Genomic DNA, 23468 nt, shown 5'->3' with positions numbered 1-23468 from the left:
GAGGTCTGGCAAGCTCGTCATGTTGTGGCTCTCTGAAATTTTTTATAGAAATAAATATTAATATACACTACCATAAAAAAGAATCCTTATAAAATAGATTTAGAAGAAATTAATCAAATCAAATCATACAATGGTACCCTATGTAATGGAAGTACAGTTGTACATGTATTATTTAGTGTGTAGAAAAAATACAGTTTACACTTTCTCATCAGTATATAAGCAAAGTGTAAGCAGAGAAATCCAATAATATATGTTGTGATAGTTGAAAAAAATACAAGAATCGATAGAGTGCACTTTACTGTTAGAAAACGTCACACTGTCAGCTGACAGTGTCAAGTGAATCTCATGATATTATATAATATATGTACAAAATCCAGTTTTAGCAAAAATTTTCTGGTAGAGTTTATCACAAGTAATTTTCAGTTGGCAAAATATTATGATTCATAAACAGTATCTGCAATCGAAGAGATTCTTCAAACCTTTAGCTTTACAGTGAGATCATAATGCAATATGAAATTTTCAGCTTGGAAAGGTAGACTAATGTTTTGACGTGACAACGTCTTATAAATTGGTTTGCCGGGTGACACTTCAAGAAACTGCATTACGTTCCCACATTATGCGCTCACAATGAGAGCGAGTGAGAGCGTTCGTTTTGGTTCACGGTCGTCTGGAAAGAGCACGAATAGGAGCAGTGGCGAGCAACGCAGCAGCAACCCGAAGGCATTCACCTGGAGAGAGAGTGAAACGGAGCAATCTCCTGCGAATGCGCCACTACTTGGTAAATAGGTTATGTGAATAAGTATAAGTGAATAGGTATAAGTGTAAGTATAATAGGTATAAGTGAATAGGTTATGTTGTAGTAATCACAATGTTGTGGTAGTTTTCAATCACAAAAGTAGTATAAATCGTTTCTCAGCTAATAATAATATGTTTTACTTGAAAAAATGAGCGCGACTTGCTATGTAAAAATTGAATCGAGCACAGTTAGCCCGCCTAAGAGCGAGAGAGACAGAGTGATTTTGTTGAGGATGTGTGAAGGTAAAAATAAAATTTTGTTAATATGAAATTCCGTGCAAGATTCTTTGTATAAATTAATGTTTTAAATATAATTCTTTGTATAAAATGTTTTAAATTGTTACTATTATTTCATCCTTCTTCCTACTATAGGAATGAATATTCACATTAAAATTATTTTACCACTCAAAGTCGTTGTCACGTAAAACTTTCGCCCGTATACCAACTTTACAGGCAACTATGCAATTTTTAATAGTTATCAATGAGGCGATTTCAATATATGAAAAATGGCTGTACAATAATTCTTGGAACTTACAGAGGTCTGGTGGTCTCGTCATGTTGTGGCTCTCTGAAATTTTTTATAGAAATAAATATTAATATACACTACCATAAAAAGAATCCTTATGAAATAGATTTAGAAGAAATTAATCAAATCAAATCATACAATGGTATCCTATGTAATGAATGTACAGTAGTTGTACATGTATTATTTAGTGTGTAGAAAATATACAGTTTACACTTTCTCATCAGTATATAAGCAAAGTGTAAGCAGAAAAATCTAATAATATATGTTGTGATAGTTGAAAAAAATACAAGAATCGATAGAGTGCACTTTATTGATAGAAAACGTCACACTGTCAGCTGACAGTATCAAGTGAATCTCATGATATTATATAATATATGTATAAAATCCAGTATTAGCATTAAATTTTCTGGTAGAGTACATCACAAGTAATTTTCAGTTGGCAAAATATTATGATTCATAAAAAATATCTGCAATTGGAGAGATTCTCCAAATCTTTAGCTTTACAGTGATATCCTAATGCAATATGAAATTTTCAGCTTGGAAAGGTAGACTAATGTTTTGACGTGACAACGTCTTATAAATTGGTTTGCTGGGTGACACTTCAAGAAACTGCGTTACGTTCCCACGTTATGCGCTCACACTGAGAGCGAGTGAGAGCGTTCGTTTCGGTTCACGGTCGTCTGGAAAGAGCACGAATAGGAGCAGTGGCGAGCAACGCAGCAGCAACCCGAAGGCATTCACCTGGAGAGAGAGTGAAACGGAGCAATCTCCTGCGAATGCGCCACTACTTGGTAAATAGGTTATGTGAATAAGTATAAGTGAATAGGTATAAGTGTAAGTATAATAGGTATAAGTGAATAGGTTATGTTGTAGTGATCACAATGTTGTGGTAGTTTTCAATCACAAAAGTAGTATAAATCGTTTCTCAGCTAATAATAATATGTTTTACTTGAAAAAATGAGCGCGACTTGCTATGTAAAAATTGAATTGAGCACAGTTAGCCCGCCTAAGAGCGAGAGAGACAGAGTGATTTTGTTGAGGATGTGTGAAGGTAAAAATAAAATTTTGTTAATATGAAATTCCGTGCAAGATTCTTTGTATAAATTAATGTTTTAAATATAATTCTTTGTATAAAATGTTTTAAATTGTTACTATTATTTCATCCTTCTTCCTACTATAGGAATGAATATTCACATTAAAATTATTTTACCACTCAAAGTCGTTGTCACGTAAAACTTTCGCCCGTATACCAACTTTACAGGCAACTATGCAATTTTTAATAGTTATCAATGAGGCGATTTCAATATATGAAAAATGGCTGTACAATAATTCTTGGAACTTACAGATGTCTGGTGGTCTCGTCATGTTGTGGCTCTCTGAAATTTTTTATAGAAATAAATATTAATATACACTACCATAAAAAGAATCCTTATGAAATAGATTTAGAAGAAATTAATCAAATCAAATCATACAATGGTATCCTATGTAATGAATGTACAGTAGTTGTACATGTATTATTTAGTGTGTAGAAAATATACAGTTTACACTTTCTCATCAGTATATAAGCAAAGTGTAAGCAGAGAAATCCAATAATATATGTTGTGATAGTTGAAAAAAATACAAGAATCGATAGAGTGCACTTTACTGATAGAAAACGTCACACTGTCAGCTGACAGTGTCAAGTGAATCTCATGATATTATATAATATATGTATAAAATCCAGTATTAGCATTAAATTTTCTGGTAGAGTACATCACAAGTAATTTTCAGTTGGCAAAATATTATGATTCATAAAAAATATCTGCAATTGGAGAGATTCTTCAAATCTTTAGCTTTACAGTGAGATCATAATGCAATATGAAATTTTCAGCTTGGAAAGGTAGACTAATGTTTTGACGTGACAACGTCTTATAAATTGGTTTGCTGGGTGACACTTCAAGAAACTGCGTTACGTTCCCACGTTATGCGCTCACAATGAGAGCGAGTGAGAGCGTTCGTTTCGGTTCACGGTCGTCTGGGAAGAGCACGAATAGGAGCAGTGGCGAGCAACGCAGCAGCAACCCGAAGGCATTCACCTGGAGAGAGAGAGTGAAACGGAGCAATCTCCTGCGAATGCGCCACTACTTGGTAAATAGGTTATGTGAATAAGTATAAGTGAATAGGTATAAGTGTAAGTATAATAGGTATAAGTGAATAGGTTATGTTGTAGTAATCACAATGTTGTGGTAGTTTTCAATCACAAAAGTAGTATAAATCGTTTCTCAGCTAATAATAATATGTTTTACTTGAAAAAATGAGCGCGACTTGCTATGTAAAAATTGAATCGAGCACAGTTAGCCCGCCTAAGAGCGAGAGAGACAGAGTGATTTTGTTGAGGATGTGTGAAGGTAAAAATAAAATTTTGTTAATATGAAATTCCGTGCAAGATTCTTTGTATAAATTAATGTTTTAAATATAATTCTTTGTATAAAATGTTTTAAATTGTTACTATTATTTCATCCTTCTTCCTACTATAGGAATGAATATTCACATTAAAATTATTTTACCACTCAAAGTCGTTGTCACGTAAAACTTTCGCCCGTATACCAACTTTACAGGCAACTATGCAATTTTTAATAGTTATCAATGAGGCGATTTCAATATATGAAAAATGGCTGTACAATAATTCTTGGAACTTACAGAGGTCTGGTGGTCTCGTCATGTTGTGGCTCTCTGAAATTTTTTATAGAAATAAATATTAATATACACTACCATAAAAAAGAATCCTTATGAAATAGATTTAGAAGAAATTAATCAAATCAAATCATACAATGGTATCCTATGTAATGAATGTACAGTAGTTGTACATGTATTATTTAGTGTGTAGAAAATATACAGTTTACACTTTCTCATCAGTATATAAGCAAAGTGTAAGCAGAAAAATCTAATAATATATGTTGTGATAGTTGAAAAAAATACAAGAATCGATAGAGTGCACTTTATTGATAGAAAACGTCACACTGTCAGCTGACAGTATCAAGTGAATCTCATGATATTATATAATATATGTATAAAATCCAGTATTAGCATTAAATTTTCTGGTAGAGTACATCACAAGTAATTTTCAGTTGGCAAAATATTATGATTCATAAAAAATATCTGCAATTGGAGAGATTCTCCAAATCTTTAGCTTTACAGTGATATCCTAATGCAATATGAAATTTTCAGCTTGGAAAGGTAGACTAATGTTTTGACGTGACAACGTCTTATAAATTGGTTTGCTGGGTGACACTTCAAGAAACTGCGTTACGTTCCCACGTTATGCGCTCACAATGAGAGCGAGTGAGAGCGTTCGTTTCGGTTCACGGTCGTCTGGAAAGAGCACGAATAGGAGCAGTGGCGAGCAACGCAGCAGCAACCCGAAGGCATTCACCTGGAGAGAGAGTGAAACGGAGCAATCTCCTGCGAATGCGCCACTACTTGGTAAATAGGTTATGTGAATAAGTATAAGTGAATAGGTATAAGTGTAAGTATAATAGGTATAAGTGAATAGGTTATGTTGTAGTAATCACAATGTTGTGGTAGTTTTCAATCACAAAAGTAGTATAAATCGTTTCTCAGCTAATAATAATATGTTTTACTTGAAAAAATGAGCGCGACTTGCTATGTAAAAATTGAATTGAGCACAGTTAGCCCGCCTAAGAGCGAGAGAGACAGAGTGATTTTGTTGAGGATGTGTGAAGGTAAAAATAAAATTTTGTTAATATGAAATTCCGTGCAAGATTCTTTGTATAAATTAATGTTTTAAATATAATTCTTTGTATAAAATGTTTTAAATTGTTACTATTATTTCATCCTTCTTCCTACTATAGGAATGAATATTCACATTAAAATTATTTTACCACTCAAAGTCGTTGTCACGTAAAACTTTCGCCCGTATACCAACTTTACAGGCAACTATGCAATTTTTAATAGTTATCAATGAGGCGATTTCAATATATGAAAAATGGCTGTACAATAATTCTTGGAACTTACAGAGGTCTGGTGGGTTCGTCATGTTGTGGCTCTCTGAAATTTTTTATAGAAATAAATATTAATATACACTACCATAAAAAAGAATCCTTATGAAATAGATTTAGAAGAAATTAATCAAATCAAATCATACAATGGTACCCTATGTAATGGAAGTACAGTTGTACATGTATTATTTAGTGTGTAGAAAATATACAGTTTACACTTTCTCATCAGTATATAAGCAAAGTGTAAGCAGAAAAATCTAATAATATATGTTGTGATAGTTGAAAAAAATACAAGAATCGATAGAGTGCACTTTATTGATAGAAAACGTCACACTGTCAGCTGATAGTATCAAGTGAATCTCATGATATTATATAATATATGTATAAAATCCAGTATTAGCATTAAATTTTCTGGTAGAGTACATCACAAGTAATTTTCAGTTGGCAAAATATTATGATTCATAAAAAATATCTGCAATTGGAGAGATTCTCCAAATCTTTAGCTTTACAGTGATATCCTAATGCAATATGAAATTTTCAGCTTGGAAAGGTAGACTAATGTTTTGACGTGACAACGTCTTATAAATTGGTTTGCTGGGTGACACTTCAAGAAACTGCGTTACGTTCCCACGTTATGCGCTCACACTGAGAGCGAGTGAGAGCGTTCGTTTCGGTTCACGGTCGTCTGGAAAGAGCACGAATAGGAGCAGTGGCGAGCAACGCAGCAGCAACCCGAAGGCATTCACCTGGAGAGAGAGTGAAACGGAGCAATCTCCTGCGAATGCGCCACTACTTGGTAAATAGGTTATGTGAATAAGTATAAGTGAATAGGTATAAGTGTAAGTATAATAGGTATAAGTGAATAGGTTATGTTGTAGTAATCACAATGTTGTGGTAGTTTTCAATCACAAAAGTAGTATAAATCGTTTCTCAGCTAATAATAATATGTTTTACTTGAAAAAATGAGCGCGACTTGCTATGTAAAAATTGAATCGAGCACAGTTAGCCCGCCTAAGAGCGAGAGAGACAGAGTGATTTTGTTGAGGATGTGTGAAGGTAAAAATAAAATTTTGTTAATATGAAATTCCGTGCAAGATTCTTTGTATAAATTAATGTTTTAAATATAATTCTTTGTATAAAATGTTTTAAATTGTTACTATTATTTCATCCTTCTTCCTACTATAGGAATGAATATTCACATTAAAATTATTTTACCACTCAAAGTCGTTGTCACGTAAAACTTTCGCCCGTATACCAACTTTACAGGCAACTATGCAATTTTTAATAGTTATCAATGAGGCGATTTCAATATATGAAAAATGGCTGTACAATAATTCTTGGAACTTACAGAGGTCTGGCGGGCCCGTCGTGTTGTGGCTCTCTGAAATTTTTTATAGAAATAAATATTAATATACACTACCATAAAAAAGAATCCTTATGAAATAGATTTAGAAGAAATTAATCAAATCAAATCATACAATGGTATCCTATGTAATGAATGTACAGTAGTTGTACATGTATTATTTAGTGTGTAGAAAATATACAGTTTACACTTTCTCATCAGTATATAAGCAAAGTGTAAGCAGAAAAATCTAATAATATATGTTGTGATAGTTGAAAAAATACAAGAATCGATAGAGTGCACTTTACTGATAGAAAACGTCACACTGTCAGCTGACAGTATCAAGTGAATCTCATGATATTATATAATATATGTATAAAATCCAGTATTAGCATTAAATTTTCTGGTAGAGTACATCACAAGTAATTTTCAGTTGGCAAAATATTATGATTCATAAAAAATATCTGCAATTGGAGAGATTCTCCAAATCTTTAGCTTTACAGTGATATCCTAATGCAATATGAAATTTTCAGCTTGGAAAGGTAGACTAATGTTTTGACGTGACAACGTCTTATAAATTGGTTTGCTGGGTGACACTTCAAGAAACTGCGTTACGTTCCCACGTTATGCGCTCACACTGAGAGCGAGTGAGAGCGTTCGTTTCGGTTCACGGTCGTCTGGAAAGAGCACGAATAGGAGCAGTGGCGAGCAACGCAGCAGCAACCCGAAGGCATTCACCTGGAGAGAGAGTGAAACGGAGCAATCTCCTGCGAATGCTAGGGATGTGGGAGTTGTAGGGATTTGAATTGAATTGAATTGAGTTTATTTCGCCAAATTATACACGATTACAATATTTAAAAAGGGCACAAAATGCAAGCAGCACAACGTAACAATTGTGTAAAATAAAACTCAAGACATCATGACCTAAGGAGTAATACAATAATTCTATACAATAATATTATATTAAATTATAATAGTGATACATCTTATAAGAAATAATACAGGTTGATATCTATTAATAGTGTTATAAATAGAAAGCTTTAGACTATTATAGTTTATCCTTAGATCTGAGAAAATTGCACTGCTTAGCAAATCTGAACCCTAATAATGAAATAATAATTGCCCACATAGGCCTAATGGGCCTGTTCGTGGGTCAATGAGTTCAGAACTGTATAATATTTATTATTCTACTGATAGTATTTTATGTTATTTAATAATAATATAAGACACACACACACACACACACACACACACACACACACACACACACACACACACACACACACACACACACACACACACACACACACACACACCCAGACACGTTGAATATGGAGCAATCACAATGGCATAGGATATATCCATGAGAAAAGGGTCTACACTTGACAGTCTGTTGGCAAAGAGAGAAAGGGGGAAAGAAAGAGGAAATTAGGTAGGCCAATTCAGTGTTGGTAGGCAGATTGTAGCAGCCGCTCACATTGATCTACATCCATAGTCTTCAGTCAGTTTGAAACGATTTTTTTGTATTTGGATATTTTATATATGCCCGGCTGACTAATTTCATGAGGAATATTATTCATAATGGTGTGACACAGAAATGATATATTCCTGTCACAAACTGAGCGTAAGTTACACGGGAGACCCAAGTGATGAAATCGCTCATGCCTAGTAGAATGAGGGTGATTAGACTCTGAATTGAAGTATATTTTATTCTTAAACATGTACAAAAGAAGTGCCTTGATGGAGAGTTGCCTAATTCTGAAAACATCAAAAGTCAGGAACAACTGATCAGATGGAAATCTTCTGCAAAGGCCAAGGCCAGCTTTTATAATTGTTTTCTGGGTGACTGATAATTCATCTAGTAAGGTTTTGGGTGTACCTCCCCATAAAACAATACCATGGGACAAGACAGACTGGACATATGCAAAATAAACGGTTCTCAGGTGATTTATACTTAAGATTCCCCTCAGCTGGCTGAACACATAAATCATCTTCCTCAACCTACTATTGAGATATCTAACATGAGTGCTCCATGTCAGTCGACTATCTATGCATATACCTAGGTATTTGTAATCATACACGGTTTCTATCACATCACAGCTGCAATCGTCACACCGCATGTATGAACCCTCAGTTTAATGTTGGTAGGAGGAGCACGGCTGTCACGTAGAAAAATAGGCAAACATTTGGTCTTTTTAGTGTTCATACTGAGTATATTTGTATTGAACCAACTTTTCAATTGCCTCAGCTCACTTGAAGCAGTTCTGTAGACATGCTCCCAGCTGTCCCCCTCAAAATAGATTGCGGTGTCATCAGCAAAAAGCATCATTTTCCCAGACATATTTTCCTGAATGATATTATTGATGTAAACCAGGAATAGAATCGGACCAAGGATGCTACCTTGGACCACACCATATCTAATGTCTTGTACGGATTTGTAGGGATGTATTTCTTGTAGGGATGTGCATAGTAGGGATTGCTACAGTCTTCAGGGGGAAGTTTGGAAGATTGGATGAGCTGAACCTCCAGAATTCAACTGTGGAAGAAGCACTTTATCTTCAGGATCAGAACCAGCATGTGTTATTTTTGGTGACTAAGAACCAAACCCACGAAGAATCCACATATCAGGCTTTGTGGCAAAGTCTAATGCACCTGCGGACTCATCTCCAATTCCAGGGAGTGAAGCAACTTGGGGTTCCCAGACTCGACTGTGACTATGATGGATTGGACTGTGAGCACAATGATTGGAAGAATCTTCAAGGACACTGGAATCAGCATCGTCACCTGTTGTGTTTACAGCCACACCAAAGGAGCCATTGAAACCAGCTTCTGCTTGCCACACCTTCAGGATGGATCTGGGACAGAACAGTTTTAAGGAGGTGGCAGTGTTATGGATGAGGCTTTTAGAGGGGCGGCTGTGGCTTTGGAAGGGTTTTGTGGAATCTTCCAATGTGTTCCGGTTTTTTGCACACAGAGCTGCCTAGAGCTCATGTGGGCATCATGCATAATAAAGGAAAACTTACTTCTCCAGCCTGCGGCGCCGGCGGGGTGGAATTGGAATATCCAATTCAATGATTACATCCTCCATTACTCCATTAGTACCTTGGCGGTACATACGTCTGAAATTGGTGATGAAAAAATACATTAAATGCCATTATTCATAATTATAGCTTTTATCGGCAGAGAGTTCCTTCTGCATTTTCTGCCTTGCCATATTCGGCATATTACCCAATATCATTTCCTATTTACACTCAAGTTAACAGTAGGTTATAAATTGGGTTCTCAAATTTTTATCACTCAAATTTTACAGTGCCATTGAACTCTCCAAGTTAAATTCTTATTGCAATTTAAAATATATATTTTCAGTAGAATCTAGAAATTTTGATTTCAACACACCAAAACTATTCTACAAATTCTATGTTAATTTATAGGACTAGAATAAACACAATAATGTTTTTATACTAGAACAGAATTTATAGATAATGAGCAATGTTCATCGTGTTGGACTAATATATTGAGTATGAAATAATTAACTCTTGCTCGAACATTATCTACATTGAAAATTGCAGTGAAGAACTCATACATTTCTGATTACTCTACAGTAGGCTATTGATATTAAATTTTCATGAATCATGCTCATCTACAACTGTTTTTACAATTATTTTCAAAACCTATCAACAACTAAATAGAGTAAATTCAACTTTGATCCGGACATAGAAAATATTGTGGAATTTCTTCATACTAGTGACCCCTGGGTTGGAGGACCCGCTCGAAAACTATTGTATTTTAGGCCTAATCTTTGAAACAAGCAGCTTCTAATTACACAGAGTTGATGAAAATTATTGAAACAGCTGAATATTTCTCTTACAAGAATAATTTGACAGTAGGTTTCATTGGGGATTCTATTTGAAATGAATAATTACTCTGTCGCTTTGACCCTCATATGAATCCAAATTCTTTTTTCTTCAATGAGACTAAGGTGGTCATGTGATACATGATTTTCGATACAGAGTTCCAAGAGAAAATGAATGGCAAAAGCCGCACATTGACATCTTAACCCGTGTCAGTTTGTTGATTAGTGAAGCTTGTACATTATCCAGGTGAAATCATGTGTCAGCGCATCAAGGACCACTGTCTGTGTGATAGCTGCCAATCAGCCCCAGCTGATGCTATCAATTAATAAATAATGGAAAACTGTAGTAATTGCATGCAATGAATTATTCAGCTCACTAATAAATAATAAATCACTACATTCGTTTTGTTATGCACTTTAAATGTTATTTTTCTATCCAGAAAAAACAAAGGACTGAGCAAATTTTGTTGTCCAACGAACTTGAGCTGTAAAAAGGTTCGAAGAATACGTGTTTAAGATTTGAAGCTTATTGATCGATTCTTTCTCAAGTTATTGTAGAACATACACACAGTGCGACATATCATGCGTCTGTCAATTTTCGTGATAATCATAATGACTGGAAACATATCATCTCATTTGGACTGAACTATTGAAATTTGGGAGAGAAATTTGAGGTTGAATCGTCCTATCGATTCTCTCCAAATCATTGTTTCGATTATGTGTGTATCTGTGAATAAATTGATAAAGAAATGAATGAATAAATGTGTACTTACTGTTGGTGACCATTTGGGTCTAGCACCCTCAGCAGTATGTTACTCCCCCGTTCATGGCGTCGCCTTTAAAACAAAAACAGTTATCAATGCTAGTTTTTGTGATAATATTGAATATTATATTATATAATGGAGAAAAGATAGCATATTCCGTGGTATAGGGCGTTTATGTTACAAATTCGAAGCCGATTTTGTGTTAACTCAAGCCGATCACTGTCGACAACTGTCTAATATTACTGTTTTGTAAGAATCGCACAGTATGAGAGACTAGCAGCGTCACACAGCTCCACTAAAATAGAATACTAGGACTATAATATTGAAATTTGATACATACCATATGAGATATCTTCTCTTCTCCATGTTAAACATTTCTAATTGTATCAGGTAGTTTTTTTACTCAATTTGGAGGGAGGAGTTAATTATAATTTATTTCTTTAGCGTATGGGAGATTCACAATACATATAAAGTTCATGTCACTGAAATGCTTACATTACTTATACAGGCCTAGGCCTATACATTGTATATTTCAAATTTCCTTGATATGTTGTGTAGTTTTTGACGAGGAGAAGATAAGCTTGTCTGACCGCCATTATTGGCTAGTCCTTTTAGCATTACCAATGTAGTTAATGAAAATGAATTTGAGTTATGAAAACTGATTGCTGGAACAATTTTGAGGTTAAAGATGGTTGAAAATCAAAATTCCAATTTTCACAAAAATCATTATTTTCAAAATCATCTTTACCATTACAAGTGTCCAAAATATTGCCATATATCTTTACCCTATTATCAATATTTGCAGTGGCAGAAGTCTTTGGGGTGATCAGATTTACAGCATTTTATTTGGATTTTCGTTGAATACGGTAATAATTATTAATTAATTAGCATTTAAATAGATGCAGTATCTCAGTAATATCCATTTGTCAAAATTGCATCGAATTGTAATTTATCATATAAAAACAATCCAAATATAGAATTTATGTTTGAAATTTTTATGAAAAATCAAGTTAAAATTCAAGTAGCTATAGTGAGGTCCACGTTATAATGGCAGTGGATAAAGATAGAAGAATAGCGATGCCGATTCTCTGCATTAAATTATTATATTTCTACACTGTCAAAAACATAATTGGCATCTTTGTAGACCTAGAAAAGGATAGTACAATCGGCTTTGTTGAATGATAGACAAGGATAGCAAAACTAGAGTTGATCAAATACTGTCATTATAACGTGGACCTCACTATAGCAATAAGTTGAAATGAAGTGAGAATGTGCAAGGTACTTACCAGGTGGGATGACGTACCTCCGCCATAATTTGTGGAGGCTGCGGAGCCATCGGCCTGTGAAGTTGAGCTACAACAACAAAAAACAGGCAAATTCAGTGATCATTCATCTCAAAACACTAAAATAATAACTGCCAAGTGTGAGAAAATTTTCATTCTTGTGTTATATGAGTGACAGTTTCAGCATTGGTTGAGTGGCTTAATATATTTATATTATGATAATCTATGATATCATATTGCCGGGACAGGCACAATACAGGAATGACGCGTCAATCATCACGTCTCAACTACTCAACTGATTAACTTGAAATTTTGCATAAATAGATTCTTAATATACTGACGATGGTTATAGGCCTATTTTAATCTCTTCATGATTCCACTAGGTTGTCAAGTTGTTAATTGATCCCTGGTGGAGCACAGAAAACAAACAAAACAGTGAAAACACTCAATTTAATTAATTTCAGAGTGAAACATTAATATTCTATCAACATTTTTGGAGAGAAATAGTATAAGCTCAGCCTAGGTTTTCCTCCAATGTCATAATAAATTATATATTCTATAATATATAATTATTATGATTATAGTGCTTTATACAATAAATTAAATGAAATTATGCTGGATATTGATAATAGCCTAATGACACTTTTTATGTAGTTGAGAAGTTGATATTGTGGTAATTATTCATATTGAATGAAAAAGACTAAGAAATTGTCAAAAAACCACTGATTTATTGATAATTAGAAAGTGAAATTTATCAATAAATCAGTGGTTTTTTGACAATTTCTTAGTCTTTTTCATTCAATAGCCTAATGATTTTCATTTCCAGCTAAACAAAAACATAAAACAAGAATTTATTTAATTGTTCATTTTATTTATTTTTTATCATTATATAATTACTTTATTTAATAATTTATTCCTGTGAGAAGACGTTTACAGTGAGATTTGCATTATTAAGTGAGTAGAAATGATAATAAGGCGCAAGAGTTGCCAATTTTCTGTTATTACCACTGCACTGCTTTTTCTAGTAGATAGCTGTGAATCAGTCATCCTTGAACATCTGATAATAGAATATTAATTGTTAATTCTTGTCAATAGATATCAACTCTATCTCGAATATATTTCAATCACCTAGCAAATATTTGTACATTTTAAAAAACTTTCATAATTATTAATATCAAATATGTTGTAAGTTCATTTCAAACTCTTCATAACCGAAAAAATAGGCAACTGTGCTGAGCTAGAAAAGCATCAAGCTAACAAACCAATGTTAATCAGGCGCTGACTTCATAACGTTTAACTCAATTCAATTTATTTGCCATTATTTATAATAATGATACAAACACATTTTTTCTCTCTGCATTTCATCCTGACACCATGAATGTGAAACAGTATTAAACAGAAATAATGCGATAAAATTGAAAAACAAAATTCCATATTATGTTGATGGCATTGGCAATAATAATTAGTTTGTTCACTAGGAATGAGTTGAGAGTTTCATAATATGAATAAATTCAATTTTGACGACACTGCAGTCTAATTTAGTTGTCGTCAAAAATAGTTCAAAAACGAATTATCAACTAGCAATTCGTCATGGCTTGTGAAATAGATGAAAATATAATATTTAGTAGTATTTCACACATGAAATGTTTTCAAAAAATGAATAATCTCACTTTATAGTACCAATGAGATTCTCTATTCTCTACTTATTGTCACAATAATTTTGTTTTGTTTTCCAACTTTCTTAGATTTACTCTAGCTGATAGTATTGTTGTAATTACCGGGCTGTGGCGCCCCCATGAGAGCGATGTTCCTGGCTCTCCTGAGCCATTGTGGGGGCCTGTTACGTCTTCTGAAATAGATGAAAAACAAAATTGGATTTAGAAAAAGAAACATGCAAATAGCAACCACAAGTGCTTAACCATCAAAGCATAACAGTTAAGAAATCGTATCAATATTCTTCTACTACTTATTCATATAGTAGGTAAAGTCATAGAGAAAAAAACTAAGTTGTTTATGTTGTACATTTCAAGCCAAATTGTGTGTATTATTACTGTTTTTTTTTTACTTCTTATGTCTTCTCCGCAGTCTGCTTGACCGGGGAATCGTCTTTTTCGTCCCATCATGGGGGTGTCGGTGTTCACTTTTATTTAAGGTGTGAGAAGGTGTGGTCATCAATGAATTCTGCAATGCTATAGTATGGTCTGTCCATCAGGTATTGTTTTAGTCTTCTTATGAAGGTGTTGTCATTCACTAGGGATTTTATGTTGCCAGGAAGCAGGTTAAACAGGTATGCCCCCGAATAGGCCGGAGATCTACTATACTTCTTAAGTCGATGCTGGGGGAGGCTTATGTCATCCACGTTGCGTGTTCTATAACTGTGCTTATCTCGTCTTAAAGCCGGACTTTGGTTTACCACTAGGATGATGGATTCCAGGATGTATATTGAGATCACTGTGAGGATACCTGTCTGCTTAAAGAGTGGTTTACAGTGTTCTATGTAGTTTTCTCTTAGTAGGATTCGCACTGCCCTTTTTTGTATCCTTAATCTCGAGATTTCCCTGTGCTGATGATCCCCATGCGACGATGCCATATCTCAGGTGTGACATAAATAATGAGTGATATGCGATTAGTGCTGTCTTCTCATCAGCAATATTTCTGATTCTCCGGATGACATATGTAGCAGAGGAGAGTTTTTTACACAAATAGTCCGTGTGTTGCCTCCAGGTCAGATGGTTGTCGATAATTACACCAAGGAACTTTGTGCTTTCCACTGTTTTTATATTACTGTTTTGTGGTTCATCCTGGGTTTGGTTTGTTGGGGTGAAGTTCATGTGTACTGTTTTTTCATTATTTATGGCCAGTTTCATTCTATTGCAGATCGAGGTAGCTTCAGTAAGAGTTGATTCAACTATATTGTTTCGATTTTCCTTTCTGTTTGTGGGAAGTAGTATAGTTGTGTCGTCTGCAAATAGGATACACTTTTTGTTTTCTTGTAATTCATCCGGAAGATCATTTATGTATATAAGAAAGAGCAGCGGTCCCAGGATTGACCCTTGTGGTACTCCTCTTTTGACTGATCGTGCTGTTGATTTGAAAGTGATTATTTGATTTTGTCTTTGGAAATCCAGCTCTACATATTGTTTTCTATGTTGGAGGTAGTCTTCAATCCACTTGAGTGCTCTGCCTTGAATTCTCATTTTTCTTAGTTTTGTTTTGAGTATGTTCCAATCGAGTACATCAAAAGCCTTCCGGAGATCGACAAACAGTCCTGATGCATATTTTTTATCCTCCCATATCTTACACACCTCATCACAGAGTTTGGAAATCGCTGTGGCTGTACTATGATTTTTTCGGAATACATGCTGGCTCGTAGACAACAGCCCATTCGTCTCCAGATATGAAATCAATTGATTGTATGCTGCCCGCTCTATAATCTTGGATACAATGGGAAGATTTGCTATGGGTCTGTAGTTTTTTGGATCAGTATGGTCACCTGTTTTGAATTTGGGGTAGATCTTGGCTATTTTTAAGCTATGTGGAAATACTGCTTGTTCAAATGATGAGTTTACTATGTGCAACAGTGGGTTTCTAATTTCATCCTCACAGTACCTTAGAATTTTCCCTGTAATTTCGTCATGACCTGAAGAGTTGTTTGGTTTTAGTCTCATAAGAATCTTGGTTAATTCTGTGTGAGTAACTGCATCGAAGTGGTCGAATATTTGAGCATTCTCTGTCAATTCCAGATTATTGGAAGTATTATTATGTCCATTCAGTTCTTTTATTGGCTGCATGAAGCCAGCGTTTAAGATGTTGCCAATTTGATAGGGATCTGTAATTTTTTGATCTCGCACAGTTAGGTAGAGGGTCTCATTTCTGACATTTTTTTCTTTCCTCATTTATCGTTCTCCACAAGACTGTTGGGAGTGTAAGAGTGTAAGAACGGCACAGTAAGAGAGCAGACTACCTACCAGCTTCACCAAAAACAACTACTAGACTATCGGCTTGAGTTAACAGTGCGAACATGAACGCCCTATCCTTATATACCATGGGGTATCTTCTTACAGGATAGGCCTATGTTCTTATCTTTAAGCACAGTCACATAAAGGCTCAATTGCACAAAGGCCAGTTAAATTTTCACCGTGATCAAATGCCACGAGCATAAGGCTTCTTTTCTCAAAAATGCCTTCTCTGATTTATTCTTGTTGCAATCATGGACATTTAAAAGGTTTCGTGGATGTTTATATGTTGGTTCATATAAACATAATAAAAGCATATTAATCAAAAGTAGGCAGCACAAGATTTGTTACTAAATAAATATATTCTAAATGAATTCCAAGTGCCGGTTGCACAAAAGCCAGTTAAATTTTAACCGTGATTAATTCCAAGAGAACCAATCAGAGAATAAGTCTTGTTTTCAGAATAGTCTTCTCTGCTTGGTTCCGGTTGTATTTGTTTTTTTGCTGAGGGTGATGACCACATGAGCTCAAGGCTTTTGCGTGGGTAGTGAAGCGGTTGAAGATGAGAGATGAATGCACCTACCGTTTTAGGTGGATTCCGAATCACCAGGAAGCGATTTTACAACTCATAAATCATTATTATTTAGAGGAGTTGGCTTAAGCGATCACCCCTCCAAAGGGGGAATACCAGGCGCATGATTCTCAACTTATCTGATCGATAGCTTATCAGCGCGACCACTGTGTCAAGTCGCTCCCCAATTTAATCATGATTAAAAATTAACAGGCTTTAGTGCAACCGGGCTTTGAAGAAGACTTTATCAGAGAAATGCTATGGATGTTTCATTCCTGCCTATCAATCTATTTAAATATATAATTATATATTTCTAAGATGTTCTTCAGCATATTCTAGGACTGATACCACTTAAGACCATAATTCAAATATCCATGGAGAGATTCACGTCAATCTGTCAGTGTTGGTTGAGTGGGAAGTGCTGATGTTATATCAGAGATATACTGACAGTTTTAAGTGAATCTCACGATATTAAATATGCACAAAATTCAGTTTTAGCACTAAATTTTCTGGTAGAATTTATTACAAGTGATTTTCAGTTGACAAAATATTATAATTCATAAAAAATATATACAATTGGAGAGATTCTTCAAAGCTTTAGCTTTACAGTGAATATCATAATGCAATATGAAATTTTCAGCTTGAAAGGGTAGGCTAATTTTTTAATAGTAGTTATCAATGAGGCGATCACAATATATGAAAAATGGCTGAACAATAATTTATGCAACTTACCGAGTTCTTTCGGGCTCTTGTTGTTCTGGAGCTCTGAAATTTTTTATAGAAATAAAGATTAATATTTACTACCATGAAAAAATAGAATCCTTATAAAATAGTTGTAGTCTAATCAATACGTTAATAGATTGTGACCACTTTTAGGTCTATCACAGAAAATATGTAGTAGGTAGACGATTTTAATATTTCAAGTAAAGGAATTATCAAACAAGAATTTGAATTTGAATTGATCGATTTGTTCCAACATATCATGTGGTAATTCATGCTCATGCATGATGAATATCGATTTAGCAACCAAGCATTTTCAAAATTATCATGATATTTATATTTCAAGTACCGTACCTACTAACACTACAAGTGCAAGTACACTAAAGTAATTAACTTGTGAGTGATAACATAGTTTTGGTTAGTTAACAGAGTTATCACACATAGTTGCAGCAAGTAATCAGCAGAACTGTCGAGTAGATGAATTAATTAAATTCAAACAAATTTCGAAATCTATCTTTCACAAGCAATGTATCTATTTTCCATTGCATAAACATGATAATAATTATCATGTTATTATTATTATTGTATTTGGTTAAGCTATTTTGGTGTTTTCCAAAAATCAGTTGGATGAATGGTCAAGTTATTGTTTAAGCTGCTATCATTATAGATTGAACAACATGATGTGTTATTTTGTTATAATTGTTCAAGGGATATCTCTTGGCTTTTAATTGTGAAATAAATTGTTCCGACAGAATAATAATATTTAGATTCCAACTAGGAACTGAATTGCTGATTTATGATTTTTAGATTTAATTGATCGGGAACTTTAAACTCTTTTTGAAGTTGGCCTCTCATAATTTCTATCTTGTCCCAATGCCTGATGAATCATAATCCTCAAGTTACAAGAATAAGAACAATTTTTAATAATGAATAATTGAAGCATTTATTATTGAAATTCCATTATTAAAATATTGAAAACCTGAATTCACATATCTGAACCAGAATATTGTTTTTAAAGTGCATAATTTTGTTACGAGCAAATTGAATTAGATTTGATTTTCAAATGTACCGCCATAAAGACCCCATAAAATGGCCGCTCCATAAGGGACACGAGTGTCATGACCTGTATTCATAGACCTTGAATAATGCACTGAACTCTTTACTAACTATATAGTTAGTATAGAGTTCACTGGAATAATGTGGCATGACAATGTCACGCCAGGCGGCTATTGATGGAACTACAATTCAATACAGAGCACATGCGCTAACGTGAGTGCTTGTGCACAGAGAAGAAATTTAAATTCCTTCTACTTAAAGTCTGAGATATATTACTTTTAACATGAAGAGGAGAAACTCATTTCTCCCTCCACTGTTTGTAGCGTAGACACAGACAGACATCCTGCGCACAATTGGATGCGCCGTGTCATTTTGCTTCATGCTCTTGTGATGAAAACAATATTATACCTGCTGACCAGTATATATGACTTGGAACATTGCCAGCAATAGCTGGTGGGGAGTGCTGGTGCGTCGCGTTGCAAAGCTCTCTCACACAGACACAAAAGAAGGAGAATGCTGCTAGGTAGTGGGAGTGATTAGTGGAGGATAGAGCATCGGACTTCTCCGTCTTCGAGAAAGAGCCGTGTTAAAAGTAATTTCTCTCCCACTTTTTTTTAGTAGCTTGTGCTTCCCTGAGTGAGGTCCACGACCACATTATAATGGCAGTAGGCTAAAGAAAGATAGCAGAACAACGTTGCTGAGTTGACTACATTTTGCCACTGAGTGTACACAGCTGTAACTCAATTCATCCCATTAAATTTGATCGGATATTAGTCTCCATTCCTTGATAAATAATCAATTTCATGCCAAATTGATTAAATTCATTATGAGATTATCTTTTATTATAATTTGATTCAAAACTTTGCTTTGAGATCAGATTTTTATTTTCATACAAACCACAAATGGCGGCTAATTTGAAAGGCTGTGATACACCAATCTGAACTTCAAAACAACAGAAATAAAGTTGCTCGGTGGGTATTCTATTTCCATTTTTCTTTAAAATAGAAATCCTATTTGTAATAAGATAATTTGAATGAAAATAATTTATTTTGATATAACCTTTCAATATCGGTATACCAGTGGGCTAACTGAAGCATGGATGAAGTCTATATACCGTATAAAAGTTACCTAAATTTGTTCCGACAGAATAATAATATTTAGATTCCAACTAGGAACTGAATTGCTGATTTATGATTTTTAGATTTAATTGATTGGGAACTTTAAACTCTTTTCGAAGTTGGCCTCTCATAATTTCTATCTTGTCCCAATGCCTGATGAATCATAATCCTCAAGTTACAATATAGGTACGTGTTTACAATACGTGAACAATATAGGTAAGTTATAAAGGTACCTAAAAGTTATCATCTTTTAAATTGTCATTTCAGGTATTTGTGTTTCTCATACGGTAGTATCTAAAAGTTATTTTATTTATTCAAAAATACATTTTTAATCAATTATTCGACTAGGGTACAAAAGTATTTTGGTAGGCAAAATGACAACATTGCAAAGCTAGAGAGAGATAGCACTATCTGCTTTGTTAAATGATAGACAAGGATAGCATCACTATTGTCAATTGTACACATGTCATTATAACGTGGACCTCACTATAGTGTCAAATGCCAAAGTAGTTGGACAATAAAATTATCTGATAGTGAATGACCTGCTGCTTTAAAGCCGCGTTTACACCAAAGTTATCAACAAAATGTTTATTTCTCAGTCCTTATAGATTCTATTTGATTGAACTTGACTTATCATACACATGATGAGCATATAATATATATGTGTTTGTCAAGTTCCGTTCAATCTAATAGAATCTATAAGGACGGAAAAATAAACATTTTGCTAATAACTTTGGTGTAAACGCAGCTTTAATCTACATACAATTCTCAAGTTCATGCGTATTTATACTGCAGCTCAAGGTACACAAATTTCTGAGTACCTTGATTGTAGCCAAAGCTATTATTATTTGTCAAGCCAGTCTCACTCAAGAGGTCTAGAGCACAGAGTAGAGAAGCACTGGTATATTTATTCCGTGTCTAAAGTGCAAGATAAATTACTTTTAACACGGCTCTTTCTCGAAGACGGAGAGGTCTGATGCTCTATCCTCCACTATTCACTCCCACTAACTAGCAGCATTCTCCTTCTTTTGTGTCTGAGTGAGAGAGCTTTGTAATGCGACACAGCAACACTCCCCTCCATCTATTGCTGGCAATGTTCCAATTAGTGTACTGGTCAGCAGGTATATTGGTTTGTGTATGTTACAGAGATGTTTTCATCACAAGAACATGAAGCAAAATGACACGGCGCATCCAAATGTGCGCAGGATGTCCGTCTGTGTCTATGCTACAAACTGTGGAGGGAGAAATGTGTTTCTCCTCTCCATGTTAAAAGTAATTTATCTCGGACTTTAGAGTTAGCTTAGGTAGAGAAGGACAAAGGTCTAGAAGTTAGTTAGCACTGGTATATTTATTCTGTGTCTAGAGTTAGGTTAGGTTATAATAGCCTACAGGGTGATTATAAAAAGACTACAACATTGAAAGCAAATAAATATTTATTGGAATTACTTGGAGAGGTGACATTTTGTTTGAAAACACTTCAAGTTTATATAAGGTGTGGGTGTTGTTTTGGTTTGATGTGACAGCCGTTGGTAATGCGACATACATAGGCTACCACCAATAATTGATTTGTTGCCACACTCGTACCAGCAGCAGATCAGGCATAACTTATCAAACCAAAATAACACCCATCACACCTTAAACTTGAAGTGTTTTGTAACAAAATGACACCTTCCTCAATTCTGCAAATAATTCCAATAAATATTTATGTGCTTTCAAGTCCTTTTATAATTACTCTGTAGGATGTTGTTATATTCATAATACAAGATACACTCAAACATTATTTTATAAATTCATGCGTGAACTACAGTGTATCACTAGGTTCACTCACCAACCATAGAAGTCCTAGAATCCTTGTTAGACCTGCATGGAAAAGCGTAGGCCTATAGGAATACTCGTCTTTACATTTTTATAAAACTATGACATACCATAGGTACCCAATTCATTTTCTAACTGACAATCCCAATTCTGTAAACCACTGATTCTCCTGGTCATATCTATTCATAAACTATGCATAAATACAAGCCCTGTTATTGGATATCCAATGTGTTGAGCTTGTGAAATTTGTTTTTTATGTATTGTATTCCTCTGTAATTTGTGTTTTTTCCTTCAATAATTCATTTTTCATCTAACCTAAACCATGTTCAACTTGGTGGCGGATTTTTCCTTTCTTATCATTTTTAGGTCCGATTCAACCAGAAACGAAGAGTTGGTTTGAGCGGAGTTGAGCTTTGCCGATGATGTTAAATTGGTTTTGTGATATGATTTTTGTTGGTTTAGAATCAACTGTCGCTCAAACCAAGGTTTTGTTCTGGTAAAATCGGGCCAGGTGTTTAAATAGTTATTTGTATATCTAGAGTGAAAAGTACGACTTTTTCTCCCTGTGGGAAAAAGTTTGAAGCCCGAGGCAAAGCTGAGGGCAGCAATTTTCCTGAGGGAGAAAAAGTATTTTTCGCTCGTGATGTACACAACATTTTTCCTCCATCTACATTTTTTTATAGAAACTGCAAATAAAATCATTCTAATAACTTACGTATTGGTGACAATGATTCCTAACAACATAACCTAAATCTAAAACCTATAAACCGGTCGTCTGATTGGCACTGCCGATTGCGCTATCTATCGGCAAAAGTTGTAACAATTATATCAGCTGAACAGCTACCAAAAATGGCTGACTCCAGATCACGCGGTTCAGATTTGAATTGCAGATCAAAAATATTTGTTGGCTGGTATTTTGAATAGAATAAAATATTTTAAAAATTGTATAAATTTTTATCGTCTACTAATATTAAGAATATAATAATTATCATACAAACATATATTCATGAGTTAATCAATTTCTGGTTGTGGTATTGAATTCAGTTGACTCAATGACAGACACCGCTATTATGCTTTCTCATCTGAGCTTAGACCTTCTAACCTATTACAATGTAAGTTTAAAAATAGAGATGCTCCCCATGTTATTTAAATGGAGTCACTTTTACTCCCTAGGGAGTTTTTCTGTTTTTTACTACCGAGAGCGAAAAAGTGACACTTTAGTATTAGGTTTCAGGGAGTAAACTAAGTACTTTAGACAGTAGGTGGAGGAAAAATATATATATATGTAGTGGTAATGACATTATCAATACCATTTTATTTTTATGAAGTTAAAACGAAGTTCAATTGGTTGAAACCGAGTTTAACTTGTTGTCTGGAAAGCAAAAACAATGGGTTACCTGTACCAGGTCCCCAGTTTCATTTTTATTCATTCATCTACAGTCGAACCTTGATAGTTCGGGCCTCTATAATTTGTAGTGAAGCTCGGTCCCTTAAAAAACCTCTATAATTCATATATCTCCAGTAATGTAGGTTCTACTTCATGTGCAAATTGTCATATATGAGCATAACTCAGTGGCTTTCTCTGTCACCAATGAAGAAATTATTTTCCTCTCCTACATCAATCAATTCAGCTCTGAACCATCTCAACTGATGAATACAACAAATAAGATA

The 23468-nt window shown here is 34.4% G+C and overlaps 1 protein-coding gene across 1 annotated transcript; it reads right to left on the bottom strand.

Annotated features, from left to right (window-relative positions):
* Positions 1 to 1147: 1147 nt before the first annotated feature.
* On the bottom strand, positions 1148 to 18077 carry LOC120355700. Its single transcript, XM_039444346.1, has 8 exons — positions 17821 to 18077; positions 14340 to 14410; positions 12565 to 12631; positions 11288 to 11350; positions 9685 to 9780; positions 6668 to 6700; positions 4001 to 4033; positions 1148 to 1363 (listed from the first exon to the last, which is right to left on the bottom strand). Exons 2-8 carry the CDS (start codon positions 14356 to 14358, stop codon positions 1327 to 1329), a joined length of 348 nt encoding a protein of 115 aa, XP_039300280.1. The 5' UTR covers positions 14359 to 14410; positions 17821 to 18077; the 3' UTR covers positions 1148 to 1326.
* Between the last annotated feature and the right edge of the window lie 5391 nt (positions 18078 to 23468).

Source organism: Nilaparvata lugens, unplaced genomic scaffold, assembly GCF_014356525.2.
Source record: "Nilaparvata lugens isolate BPH unplaced genomic scaffold, ASM1435652v1 scaffold4320, whole genome shotgun sequence".
NCBI lineage: Eukaryota > Metazoa > Arthropoda > Insecta > Hemiptera > Delphacidae > Nilaparvata > Nilaparvata lugens.
Note: the sequence above shows the minus strand (reverse complement) of the source record. Positions and strands in the feature narration are given on the sequence as shown.